This window comes from Polyodon spathula, chromosome 18, assembly GCF_017654505.1.
Source record: "Polyodon spathula isolate WHYD16114869_AA chromosome 18, ASM1765450v1, whole genome shotgun sequence".
Lineage (NCBI taxonomy): Eukaryota > Metazoa > Chordata > Actinopteri > Acipenseriformes > Polyodontidae > Polyodon > Polyodon spathula.
In genome coordinates, this window is record NC_054551.1 from 24,858,178 (window position 1) to 24,873,149 (window position 14,972).

The 14,972-nt window shown below is 36.4% G+C and overlaps 1 protein-coding gene across 1 annotated transcript in view; it reads right to left on the reverse strand.

Annotated features, from left to right (window-relative positions):
• Positions 1 to 1,059: 1,059 nt before the first annotated feature.
• nmnat2 (nicotinamide nucleotide adenylyltransferase 2) overlaps positions 1,060 to 14,972 on the reverse strand; it is a 42,132-nt gene continuing 28,219 nt past the window's right edge. The window contains exons 4-11 of the mRNA XM_041277224.1: positions 13,470 to 13,548; positions 8,734 to 8,860; positions 7,525 to 7,605; positions 6,239 to 6,283; positions 5,572 to 5,648; positions 4,975 to 5,076; positions 3,686 to 3,753; positions 1,060 to 3,214 (exon numbers count right to left, since the gene is read on the reverse strand). Coding sequence (XP_041133158.1) covers positions 3,112 to 3,214; positions 3,686 to 3,753; positions 4,975 to 5,076; positions 5,572 to 5,648; positions 6,239 to 6,283; positions 7,525 to 7,605; positions 8,734 to 8,860; positions 13,470 to 13,548 — 682 coding nt within the window. The 3' untranslated portion in view covers positions 1,060 to 3,111. The remainder of the gene's footprint in view (positions 3,215 to 3,685; positions 3,754 to 4,974; positions 5,077 to 5,571; positions 5,649 to 6,238; positions 6,284 to 7,524; positions 7,606 to 8,733; positions 8,861 to 13,469; positions 13,549 to 14,972) is intronic.

A 14,972-nucleotide genomic window follows, 5' to 3' on the forward strand; every position in this document is an offset into this window, starting at 1 on the left:
GTATACTGTAATATAAGAAAGTGAATTACAGTGTATATAGAAAAAATGGGGAATTGAAGAAAGGCTCCAGTGAAGCAAGGTGCTCATTGTGAGTGGATATGTATCAGGCCACAATACCATGCTAGCCCCAGGCAGAGTCATCCAGCTTTATAGAGCACAATAAAACTATTGCAATAAAGTAATATTCAATTTATATAGGGGCAGTATCCCCAGCAAACTGTACTCTGTTAAGAAAATGAAAACCACAATCCCCACCTACTGTGACCCATTTCATTGTAATGCACAGTATTGTGTTACCATATAATTACACCAGGTATCAAAACATTACTTTCTTTCTATGGAATTGCACGATAGTTTCTATATAAGAGCAGTAATTACCCAGTTATTACAATGTAATTATGGGGCTATTCATGCCCTGCCACAATTATGTTGTAGATTACTGTAATAGCATATCCATGGAACATATATTTTCCTTGCTATTTACTTTTTCAATGTTAATGAACCCTAATTAAAATGATAATCAACGCTTGTGTCGCTCACAATTAGCTGTGGGATAACAGTGGGATCCCTCACTGTCCCATAGGAGGACATCTCTGATCAGTAACAAACTCCAGGTAAATTCAACTCCTTAATTCATTTATTTCTGAACAGGTGTGCAGCATCCATGTTTTATAAATACTGCTACCCAATAACTTTATATGACTCAAGCTCCATGAAATTCCATAGGTTTTATTTATTTATTTATCTCTAAATAAAATTTAAAATTAAGACTGAAAAGAAGTCCAAGTTAAAATTGAAACATGTCTTGAAGATGTTTAAAATAAACCCCTACGTCTGCTTAGCCACTCAGAAATATATCTTTAAAATCTACATTTTTCTCTGGCTTCAGTAATGTGCAATTTAGACTAAGACTGGTGCTTACCAAGCTGATGTAACAAGACATAAATATGCTGTTATAGAGATCAGACATAAAACCTATAAAGAATATGAATCCAAAACCTCTTCAGAAACTAAATAAAGAAACAAATAAATAAATAATAACTTCACATCAATGGCAGGTATTTTGAACTTTTATTAATTTAAATGGAAGAATCACTCTAAAACAAATAGCAGTCAATAATTTTAATACTAGCCTTATTATACAATGAACCGATACAAACAGACAAAAATAATCTTAATGAAGTTACACTTTGAAAAACATCCAAAAACCACATTGCCCTTGATTATAGTGTAATACTGGGCTGAAGGAGTAATCCAATCTGCAGTTTAAATAGATTTATGCAGGACTTGTTTGGTTGTTTTTCTTTTAAATGTCACTATCAATTGAAAGTCTTTTTGTGGGCTTAGCATTTCCTTCGCTTCAGCCAATATGATATTCTCTCAGCAATCTCTTGCCTGGTATTTGTTCTGACTTGTTTGTCAGTTATGTAACCCAATCTGCAGACTGCAATGCCCTTTAAATGTCTTACACCATCTAAAATATCCCTGCTGTACAATCTCATGGCAATTATTATTCTTTATCAAACAGTCCATATTTATAACATACATAATATAGAAAATAGATACACCCAGAGACATAGAAGCACTAAGCTGGTTATTTTGTTAATAGGCATGCTGCTGTCTTTAAACTGGACCTGCGACCAGAAAAAAAAAAAAAAAAAAAAAGCCTTGATGACATCATGACTCAAGTTGGAGCTAAATGGAGAGAGGTGGATAAGCTGGGTAGTGATTGTTCAAATGTTTTTTTTTTTTTTTTTTTATTAAAAAGTTACCAAGGGCTCTAAAGGTATACACATGCCATGGTTTGAACTCAATCTGCTGCTGATGAAAATGAATAACGCTGATGTCAAGTCACTCCCAGTAGCAAATGTTAACATGGCAAGAGTCCAAGAGCAAGACTGTGGAGGGCAGTGGAGTGCGAAGGGGCAAGGAATACTCCGATTGGTTAGCTTGCTTCCATGAACGGGACAGTTCTCCAGAGAGTGTATACCTGAACAAGCATTAGCTGAAGGAGCTCATGTTGTTATTTTTTTAAGTGGGACAGCCTGCTTGTCAGCTCTATCCAAAAATACGGCATTAAATTGGCAATTTCTGGAGTGTGCCTTTTATTAGGATACTAATGCTCAGTTTCATGATCTGCCTAAAAGAAATTGTATGTCATATATTTAATTTATTTTGTAAATATATATTTTTTAAACAATTTTGGCTTTATCTGTGCAACGGACGGTGACATTGGGTGACAACATGAACACCAGTTGTGGGGAATAGGTGTCCATTTTGTGACTGACTTGAAACCAAAAGCACCAGGATTTGGCAACAGGTAACTGTAGATTAGCCCTTGATATACACAGAATAAGCCAACAAACATCCTGGTAAATATTTACAGTAGTAAGGTAGGCTTTGAAAATCTGCAGGTTCTACAGACAAATAAATCACAATTTTGTCTTCAGAAATCCGAAATACCGAAAGACATTTTTTTTTTTTTTAATGACTTGTTTCAGACCATCAAACCTGCCATTTTAAACGGTCCACCAGTGACTCTTTCAATTTATCAACATCGCTCCCTGTACTGTATAAACCTTGATTACTGGGAATCAATAACAGTGGATAAAGAATGCACTAATCAACCGGAGACAGTTCTTGTCATTTTAAATGCCTCATTGCCTCCTGGTCATTATTTGCCAATACGTTTACCACAGACCATAAATTTACACTGCAATAAAAGCAATCATGCCAAAAATATGAAATAAAACACATTAGCACATGCATGAGAAGAACAGTATTAAATGTACAGCAAATGCCAACAGCTTATCGTTCGAGAATATTCCTTGCACCCTCCTTCCACACCCTCCCCCCAGCAGCCCCTTGTGTGCACAGAAGTAAGTCTAGTCAAGGACGGATCCATGTAACCTGTGCCGTCTCATTCAGCGCAGTACCCCTGGGAGGCCCTGCTGCTATGTTACAGTTAGGAGGGACAGAGACACTGAAGACTCCCGTACATGGAAAGCAACAGAGTAGGAGGAGCATAAGTTTTACACAGAGAGAGAGAGAGAAAGAGAGAGAGAGGAAGCGAGAGCCACCCCTAAGCAGGAGAACAGAGAATGGAGGGCTCTATCCGGAGGTGTTGATGTACAGCTGACTCTGCAGGATGTAGTCGATAACTGGCTGGCTCAGATAGTCCACCACATGCCCGTCTCCGTGTTGCAAGGCCAGTCTGTGGGAGGGAAGAGGAAGGACAGCTATGTTAGCAATATTATTTCTTAAGGTGAATGAAACAACCTTTTAGAATGCTCCAGTGCATGTTTATGCACCATGTGGATTTGAGAAGCTTCTGCTAGAAAACACTTCCGTTTGCTTTCTGTGTGCCATGCTGCTTTCCTGCTCATAGCCACCTAACAAATAGGTGGTACAGTAAATACCATGAATTTTCACTATTCCATAATATGGGGAGAACTGCCTTGCCTGAAACATATGCATGTGAAACTGTTCATTACATAAAATAAATCTCCCTCACTAAACTTATCTTAGCAAAATAACTGTACAATTTTGTAGGGTAAGGGACAGGAAAAATGCAAACGAAACAAGTTAAGACCATCCTATCGCTGGAGCCTTAAAACATGATGATGGTGATAATTGTGTTATGTGTTTTTTTAATGAGAATGTTAATTTCTAGACTTTCACTTACCTGCTCTTGGTAGAACTGACAATAGACATGGGATGATTCATGTCATCTTTAACAACAATTATGTTATCCTGAAGTTAGAAAAGAAAAATAACCATGTAAACAGCAAACAAATCAGCTTAAAAAAACAAACAAACAAAACAAAACAAAAAAAACCCACAAAATGTCTACACAGTAGACACAGTTCCACTTTATTGTTTTTCATCTATAAATTAATCTATTGTAGCAGCTTTACAATCATATTTTGATAATACTGCTGACCTGGACAGACAAACGTTTACACTTTGGTGAACAATAATCTGTACCCACCAGAGGTGGTGGTGCTACAGCCCTTCATGGTTCACAAATCAAATTATTTTCAAGGTGCTGACATAGAGAAGGGGGAAGGCAGGGAATAGTCAACACTAAACTCAAAGCCCTTGGCTGGAAGGAAAAGCCATGCCCCATCCTGAATATCAGGTGTATTCTTCATGTTAGCTGACCTGGGTGCCTCATTTAAAGGGCTGATGTTGTGTTAACCAACTTTTTACATAACTGCCTATTCAGAACCAAGCATTCAAAATCAAAAATGACTCCTGCAGTTTTGCAGTGCAGTCTGTATTAGTTACAATGGTATCAAAGTGACAGGACCAGAGTGCAGCGGAACTGACAAGCAACGCTGAAGAGGAATACTGGAGGTATCGGAAATACAGCAGGTGACACCAGAAGGGAAGGGTCATGTGAATTAAAAGATGAACTTATAAAACACAAACTGCTTTAACACGATGTAAAAGTGTTGTCTTTAGAAGTGCTCCAGGCTACTACTCAATCCACACGTTGTCTGGTATTGTCTTTTCAGGAGTATTTGATGAAGTCTGAGTTCCAGTTTTGGTTTAGTTTAACTGGATGTCTGTGCATAGCTAAGATTCTTGATGTATTGATAAGGGAGCGTGATTGAAGTGTCTGTAGGAATGCTCGCTAAAAAGAAAGGTCTGTATCTTGGGAAGACTATCCTGGTAATATGGGTTTATCACAAATGAAAATGTGAAACAACTTCTAAAAAGCAAAATTAAAAAAAAAATTATTTGATTATATGATGTTAAATAAAATATCTAAATTATGCTTATATAGCTTTTTTTTTAATTAAATGTCTCAATCCTGTTAATGTGGGCAAATCCATTTAAAATGCAAGTAGTTGTTCCCTCATAAAACATGACCATGGTAAATTTGCAGTTTTCCCATTCTTGTATTATTAAATGACTGCCTCACCATAGCGATGCCTGAAGTGTCAGTTCTGAGTGTGTTTAACTCACCTTGTACTTGCGGAGGACCGAGGAATGGTTCATGATTCTATCTGTGTCCACGTTGTCACGGGGTACCACCACAATCCCAAAATCCCCTACAATCACCTCCATCTAGGAAAAAAAACAATACAAATACAGCCTTGAAATGCCAACACTTTAAGCAGCATGCCTGTATGCTACATAAACTGTAAACATGTTTATATATGCACAGGTACCCCACTATACACCTGTATGTTCTTAAAACAAGGGCTTGCTTAATACTGGACAGTAAGACCATCTGTAAATCTAATCTTTTTTTAACATTACATTAAGTTTAACAGATATTTTCTATTCACAAACCTTTGCTACATGGCGTTATATTTATATTTAGTGAATACAGTAGCAAGTTTTAAAAACCCAGTATGAACACATGTGATCAAAATAAAGTACTATAAAAAACAACCAAGCCTGTACCTGTACTTGTACTTGTCAATGGTCCATACCATTACTGTTTATTATTTCATATTGTTTAGTCTGAATTGACAGTACAATCTGATCACACATGTAAACAAGTTGTTATACAGCCTTTGGGATATTATTGAGATGGAGCGACTTAAAGTAACTCACGTCACTCTCTTTCCAGAGGCCTGGAATGCAGAAGGACTCGAGTAGGTCACTGCCACACAGCAGTAGGATGCGCAGCTCTGGGGACAACAGATTTTATCACACAGTTCACACATTCACACATCTCTAATGGTTTTGCATTTAGGATAATACAGTTTTCATTGTTAAAGTGTCATCCTGTGCATTTTTCTTTTTATCTGTATCTTCAAAATGCTAAGGCTAAATATATTAGAAACTGAAGAAGGCACTAGCTAATGTTGGTCTACTTGAGTTTGTTTCATGGTTTCCAGTAACACTGATACAACAATTGTTTTTTTTTTTTACATCATGTCTCTTAGATTATGTTTGTCAAATATGAAAGAACTAGACACATGTGAGAACTGTGTCAACACAATTATATTTCCATTAGGAATTGTTTAATCACACTTTCCAAGATTTATAATTTAAGCTTCAGCACTCTTTAGTTTAAGAGTTGTGAAACTGAGGCAATACAGCTGATTAATTGTATATTTCTGTAGTACCTTTAAACCAGCCACTGAAATGTTGTGTTTAATAATTAAAATGAAAACACAACTAATTGCAAATGTTTTTCTGAACAGTTTTAAATTCTACAGCTGTAAATAAGTCACAATTAGTGCAGTAAATGAATGAACAGAAAACAGGTTCTCACCAATCTCCTCGTATCTCATTGCAGTTCCCAAGTTTGCATTCTCATCTGCAACATGAGAAAGAAGATGCATCAGTAACATACCATTTTCTGTAGGGTGTCATGCAATTATTTGAAAGAAGAAAATACCTATTTTGAGTTAAATAGGCACACCAGTACAACAACAGCCTCTCTGGGTATGCTGATTAGACATAATTAGCAATTAGTAAGAATAAACAGATAAAGACAGGATTTTATAAAACACCTCATTAAAGTATTGGTAGTTCATTGTTAACAGCATTAAAGTTTTTTGATATATTCCAGATGTTCTGTATGATTACATATCGTGATGATTGTGATAAAGACATTAGCCAAAACAAATGATTTAGAGATATCTCTAAATAAATGGGAAGTTATTTGAAGATATCTTAAAATGATTTACAGATATCTTTAAATGAACAGGAAGTTATTAAGATATCTTCAAATGATTTACAAATATCTTTAAAACCCTCATTTTAAGATATCTCTAAATGACAGTTTGGTGCACCATGCTAGGCAATTCCACTTACTATTTTAAGATATCTCTAAATCATTTCAAGATATCTTCAAATGAACAGGAAGCCATTTCAAGATATCTCAAAATAACTTCCTATGAAAATGCTCTATGTTTTGAATGGACTTCCTGTCTATTTAACGATATCTCCAAATGAACAGGAAGTTATTTGAAGATATCTTCAAATGACTTAGAGATGTCTCTAAATGAACAGGAAGTAATTTGAATATATCTTCAAATTATTTAGATATATCTTTAAATGAACAGGATGTTGTGTAGAACTATCTCTAAATGATTTAGAGATGTCTGAAAAGTATTTAAAGGTATCTAAAAATGCATTTTAGATATCTCATTTTAAGCTCCATTTAAAGATATCTGGAAATAATTTTGAAACATCTCTAAATGCATTTTAGAGATCTTAAAATGATTTAAATTTATCTTCAAATATTTAGAGATATCTATAAATGAATTTGAGATATCTCTAAATGATAATTTGGCTTGCCATATAAAAAAGGTACTCCTATGCACCAATGTGATTGAACCACTATAATCTTAAATGAACAACTTTACTAATATAGTCAAGTAGACAAACGTTTTGGATGATAAAGGCATTATTCTACTGCTTGACTTAATTACTTATAAGATCTTATTATTATTTTAATGGTAAATGTTTCAGTTGACTATTACTTATGCACTATTTTAAATGATACCACAACCCTTTTAAATTTTTTTTTTAAAAACTGTTTGCTTTACTTACCCACAAAAGTGAAGCGATCATTGTGGGGGCGCACACAGCAGATCTTTCCCAGACTCTCACTCACCTTTCCCAGAAGCTTAACTGGAAGAAGGCAAAGCATGGAATGAAGGTATTATGACATCAATGGACTTAATTACAATACTTAAATACCCCAAACCTCAAAATTACAGTTCTTCCTAACAATATTAAGCAGACATTGATGCCCGCTAGTCAGAGTTGAATTACCTAATGAAAAAATGAACTACTTTAGGTTTAATTGTTTTGTTATTGAAGTGTTTAATGAAAAAAGCTTGTTCCCCTTTCTGAAGCCATTTTTAAGCAAGATTATATGATAAGTATGTTCATATGACATTTAAAGTCCATGTCATGCATGTCCTTTTTAAAAAAATGTAACATAATCTGTTACCACATTTCATTACCTCAAAAAGGTTACAAGTAACTGTAAAATGTAATCAGATTACAGCAATGTACGACATGTAATGAGTTACTCCCCAACAATGACATGTGAAAAAACCAAATACAAATCTGTGAGCGCACTGTGTTTGCACTGCTGCCAATGTGTTTGAAACAATCCTTCTTAATTGACACATTACCAGGTGAGGCTACACTTCTGTCCTCAGCTCGCTCAGCAGGAAGCCAATCTGTCTGTGTGACATTGCACTGCCAATGCAGACTTGACAGAGTAGTGGGTGTGACCCAAATCAAAAACATGGGAAACTTCCAAAAGAGGGGGGAAAAAAACATTGCCAAAAAAGATAGGAAACGGGCATTTAAAACAGCGACAATTTCTCTTAATAAAATAAAATACCAGGTGGAAAAGGGGGACGAGTGTGCTAGATATAACTGTATCCACATCATTTACTTTTGTCAGTATAAAGACTTGGAGTGACTTTACAATTCAATCTTAACAAGCATTTCATCTGGTAATGTTCTCACTCTGAAATAAATTGCTTTTAAAATAGCTGTTTCTCTGGCTGTCTGTACTGTATTAGCTCTTAATAACTGACTGCTCTAAAGAAATCTTAATTTTGACTAAGATTAGGCTTCTGTCCAACAGGCTTCTTTCTGACACAACAGGTATTGGTGTCCATAACTAGAAGCAATGACACCTAACAAAAGAAGAATATCTGTACAGAGGGGTCCACTTTATTTTGTTTATGACACAATGTCCCCTCCAGAGGATGGATAGAACACAAGAGTATGACTCACTTGCAGTGGGCTTGTTGTCTGTAATGTTGGTGTTCTGGTAGATGGGACGCGTCTCGTTCTGTGGCTGTCCAATCACTGGAGTCGTAGACGGGGAATTCACGTTTGAGAGAATGCAGCCCGTCACTCTCTAAGGAAAATAGAGATGAAAAGCTCAAAGGAGAGAAGAGACAGTTTGAGCAGTTAAGTATTCATTCACTATCAGCCTGTTGAGTTTTAGTGTAATTGTTAATATAATTAGGAGCTTGCACACAAGGTGTTAAGTGATTCTTCTCAAGTGCTTCAGAGGAATGTTCCACAGTACAAAATAAACAGTGCTTCCAAGTATTTTTTTTTTTATCTGCAGTGTAATCTTTTACCTTCAACATACACCATTCAGGGTCATTCTACTGAATTAAGTAGTACAAATAATGTAATAACTGCATGTGGGCTAATCCCCTACATTCATTTCTATGTGCAATGTAAGTGCAATAACCCTAGAAGGGGTTCTTATTAAACTTTCAATCTCAGGACTACTTAGCTCTGGGTTCCATTTAATGACACAATGTTGGAAAACTGTAACTAAGAACAACCTTCAACACTGACACTAAGGATGGTGACTATTGAGAGAGAAGGCTCCAGATCTATCGACAAGGCCTAGGAGACCCCTGGACTGGGCTTGAGGCCCTTTCCTGCTATTTTATAGTACAGCCTGTGTGTTCATACAAGAGCTATTCTGAAGCACCATATACATTAGTAATTCCAGTGACAGGCCTTCTTGTTAATTTGAGAAACGGACAAATCAGAATGTCAGCAGATAGGAGAAATACACTGAGAAATACTCCTAAAGGCCTTTTTTTCTTCAAAGATTGAACAAGCAATGTATTATACAAACTGAGTTTACCCAGCCACAATACAGAAGCAGAAAAAGTTCCTGCATTAAACTTTGTGTTAACCCCTGCCTGGTGTTATTGTGAAATTGAAATCACAGCAGCCAGCCCTAAATAATCCCTTCTTATTTTTTGATGGTAATTTAAAAAGAACACAAAATACACAACGTAAAAAAAAAAAAAAGAAAGAAAGTTGTACAAAAGGCAGATCAATTAATTAGCTCAGCGTGCTTAACTTGAAAACTGTACTAGAAACACTTTTCCAGCTTCTGCCATTGCTGGTAGAAAATACCGCAAGTAGAATCCTATGGACCATGCAGAATCACAGGCTCCTCCCAGCCTCCTGCTCTGACCTGATCTAAAAATGTTTGCTTCTGAAATGATAGCTATTATAATCCGCAGCTAGCATCAGGCTTTATTAAAGACCTGGGAAGTCAATGCTGTGATACTGGGCCTTCCTGGAGGCCAATGTTATGTCAGCTCAAAGGACGAAGGGTAGAGAAGCCTTCTGTTTTCCTCCTGGCCAATTGTACATTCACAATTCATTTGCACTCAGACAGGTTACATGCAGACTGCCCCTGTTGTTCATACATACTGTATACCGCTGCTTTTCTTATTAACAATCTCTGAAATAATTAATGCAGTTTTTTTTCATACACACAGTGTATGGGCTGGCCTCAAAGGAGTGCTAATATGAGCTGACGATAAGGCAAACAGCTTTGGAAAAGACCAGCTTTGAAAGTTCCTAAAAAGGTGTTTTCTCAATTTGTGTTTTTGCAAAATAAATAAATACACTTTGAATGCAGCTTATCCTTTTTGAACCAAATACCATATGCTCTGTTCTAAGGCAACACCCACGCCATATTAAACTATGAGAGCCTTCAGAATTTGGCGGCTAATTCATTTACTTCTGTACCATAAAAAGTTTCACATTGCTGAAAATCAATTCACTACTTTCCAGAACCACAGTTAAATACTCACTAGTCCAGTTTGTGGTGCTGTTTTATCATTCCTTAATCAATGAAGATCCTTATACTTTTCATATCTTGAAATTGGACTTTTTTTATATATATTTAAAATATATTTTAGTCTGTAATCCATATATTTATTTTATACGGATTACAAATTAATGAAAATATATGGTGCACCATATATTTTCAACATATAAAATAAATATATGGATTACAGATTAAAATATATTTTAAATATATCCCATATATATGGGGCCAATTTGTATATATCAAAAATATAAGGATCATACTTTTTTTTTACCATCTATATTTTAGACAGAGTGAAGGTGGGGCTGGCTGAGTTTCAATTGAATGAAGAAGTCTGTTCAGTGCCAGAATATTCGTTCCCCCTAAGAACTAATATTCAGGAATATTGGTTCCCCTTCCGAATATTTATACACCCTTTTTTTAAAATTTTTATAACAAAGTAATTTTTCTTTGCATACAAGTCTATATCCATGCACTTTCAACTAAGACCACTTTTAAGACCCCTTTCCCTAACCCTAACTCGAACCCTAACCCTAACTCTAATCCTAACTCTAATCCTAACTCTAACCCTAAACTTGTACCACCCAGTCTCTGACAGGTCCAGTCTCAACTACAATAATACATGATAACAGCCTGTAAACATTGCTCCCATTTGTTAGCATTATAAGTGCATAATTTGGTCCCACCAGTAAACAAATATTCATTGGTGGGACCAAATATTTGTTCCCCTGGGGGCACAAATATTCAGGGGAAACATATATTCTCTGACACCGGTACTTAAAATCTCTAAGTGCAAAGCCAATAAAAGGCAGATTTTGAGATGAAATATTATATCTTAAGCAACGGAACCCAGAATCACTCTGAATGATACACTATTAACAGAGATGAAAGAATCCATTAAAATTACATTTGAAGCATCTTAGTCTTTTTAAAGTGATCAAAAATGTAAGCCAAAGAAGGTTTATTAAAACCAAAAAAAAAAAATAGGGAAAGCTACACTGTGATAGATCCTTAAACAGTGCTAGGACTACGATGAAAGAGACTTTAATCACATACACCCTGAAGTTGGTCTGAAAACCCTTCTGTCTCAAACAGTTATATACCAATGAGATATAGTAATGCAGGGGTAGGGCACCTTGGCGCTCTCATTCTTTTCTATTGCAGAGGATTTTTTCAAACCCTGCTGAAGGTCAAGAACAAAAGTCCTGCAATAGAATTGTAACGGAGGAGCCAAGATGCCCATTCATGCTGCAAGGCACCTTAACAGGTATTGGAAGAAATAGGAAAAGAGTACTGTATCTGTTTTAATAATCTGAAAAGCTGCTAATCAAAATGCTGCTGCCTGTTAACTCTATGTTAAACAATGTTATTTTTAAAATGTAATATTAACCTTTGTTTTTTTTGTAAACCTATATTAACATTGCCAAAATAAACAAAAGTAATATGATAGAGGGAGCTCCACAATAGATCAGAGTGTTAGTATTAAGATCATTAAAATATCCCACTATGAACACAGAACCGCTGCATTTTTCTGTTCAGCAACTCCAACACGATGCTTCATTGAGCAACAAGGGAGACAGAGAGGACCACAGGCACTGGAGGGAGATCATGGTGCAGTCCCGGGGGTAAATCTATGGCACATACTCAATACCACCAGGATAAAGCTGGGGATCTAACACAAAATGTACCGATTGCCAGATTAACTGCTTCACAGATCAACCAATACCAGGAAGATTTAACCAAAACGGAGATGAATTCCTTTGCAAAGCTCTCTAAGAGTCACGATCCTCTTTGTACCACCAGAATAAAAAAAAGACGACTAGTGTGTGCCATCGTTTAATAGAACATGAAATGACTCTGTAAAGTGAAGACAATGTCTTATGAGACGCTTTGTCTGACTAATACAACAGTTTAATGACAATGAATTGCTCTTGCCATCGTCATAATTTAAACAGCTGCCAGTGATAATAGAGGTATTCTGTGGGACAATGATCACTTTTTTGTTCCCTTTTTTGTGAATTTAAACATGTTAAGAAGACATTCAAAATAATTTTAATGTAGTGGTCATGGCAGGTGTTGGTACTGAATATATATCTGGTTTCACAGCAATTAGCCCTCCTTTTGGGCCATCTAATATTAACAGGTAAGGTAGTAATATGTGTGCTTGTGAAACCAGCCGATAGTCTGCTGATCAGATTCACGATAGACAGCGGCTTTGGAGATTTTCCACACACACTGCTCTAGTAAATAGTTAGAGAGTATACAGATTGCGGTTTTATTCTGTGTAAACCATTGGGAATGCAATCTGCTTGAGCACTGTGAGCTGACAACACTCTAGCACAGGAGTCTGATCAGTCTACAACATTAGGACACTTTGTTGTTTACGGAATAACCTTACGATCTGAGGCAATTTGCTGACAGTAGGTGAGGCTGTCTGTCTCAGTACTAATGAAGACATAGAGTGCTCTTAGACAATGTAAGTTAAGGGAGAGATTGCAAAATTGCTGTTAGATGTAATCAATGGACCTTACAGGAAATCCAGTCACAGAGTCAGTAAATCAAAAAGCTGCACACATTAGTACTGATAGCTACCTAGCATGCAGATGACCTTCACTTGAGTGTGTCATATTAATATTGGTATTCAAATCTCAATACCCATAGCCCATATGAAACCATACTGTGCTTAATGAACAGGGCATTTTAATGGCTGTCCTGTTGAAATTAGGTAAATTCATTGGAAAGAAGTCACATAGTTTGCATTAGATTGTTTTGTGCAGAAATAAGCATATCAAGTCACAGCTTATTTTTCTAGCAAAACATAGAAAATAGTAGATCTGTAGATGCCTACATACAGATACAGTATATGTCTTACTTTCATGAGATCACGGTGGTGTTCCAGCACACTGCAGGTCGTCTGCCAGGTGTCCTGATAGCATTCCCAGGGGTCCACTCTTCAGAAAGAGAGAGAGAGCGAGAGAGCGAGAGAGAGAGAGAGAGAGATAGAGAGCGAGAGAGAGAGAGAGAATACTGCATTACAGTACTATAATGACATGTTAACTATAAATGTCAATGGACAATTAATTTTATAAAATGCCATTACAAGTTAGAGAGAGCTGATAAAGGATAGGGAAATCTAGGGTATCCATTACAATCCCAATCACTGGGAATCATTCTGTAAGGTTTCTTCAAATGAATAAAACCACGAAGCATTGAAACTGAATTACAGATAATATGTCAGTGTTATGTCATCCACGGTCAGGGTATGGTGGGCCATTTCTGTATCTTTGCAGGTAACCTGAAATAAATAGATATCACAAATTCTTTGGCTGTCAGTACTGCTAATTTCTGTCAACATCAAATAGTACAATGAATTGGAGTGCACTTCCTAATTAGTAATCATATTGCTCACTTCAGTTGTTATATAATTAAACACCACTATGATCACAACGCAATTTATTCAAAATCATTTACTATAATTAAAATGTTTCTTAGCCAGCTGATTGGTGTTTTATAAAGAAACACGCAATTCCAACTCTTTTGAAAGCTTTTTTTTTTTTTTTACCTCAATTCAATTTGCACCCTATTTGAGAAAATAAAACAGAACTGGCAGCTACAGGATAGTGAGAAACATAGACGACTACACCCAGGAAAGCCTACATTTAGCAGTGTGATGACACCACCCAGGCCTGTTTGAATGTAGTAACACTCTTGCCTAATGCTGGTGCTAAAAGCTGCAAATGATCTATGAAGTCTTTCTCAGCATGCATAACCCCCTCCTGGGAGCCTGCTGTGCCTGAAACATGATTAAGTCAGTGTTATTTAGAGTATTAACTATTGATGAACAATAGGACATGTTTCAACATTTCAATAACAGCTTGACACCACTGTAACAAGTTCTATAGTTATCTCCACGACAGGTGCGTACAGTATCTGAACTATTCAACTACGGCCCTGAGCAGTCACCACATTTACATATACACAAGGGTCTTGTATCTTAATCGTTTCCATTTAACACATTACATTTCACTGCCCTTGATCCTGTCTTGGAGCAAGACTCTTCCCCAGGCAGCAAATCGTTTGCACTGCAGTATACTGTATGTATGGACTGGCAGATACTAGATACTGTACCGCTGTCTTACTGCTGCAAAATTAAATTTGGTTAGCTTGTCATCAACTGGAAAGTTCAAGTCCTCAGTGTCTAAATTACAAAGAGGTGAAGGAGGCTGAGAGAAGCTCCATGGATTAGTTCAAGGGAAACGGAGGCTTACACCTGGCCAGCTTCATGCCCTGGGTACTAAATCACAGCACAGAAATACTGAATTTAACATTCCACTGTCACACATTCCTGCTCTACTACTGTCGTCACCTACAAGTA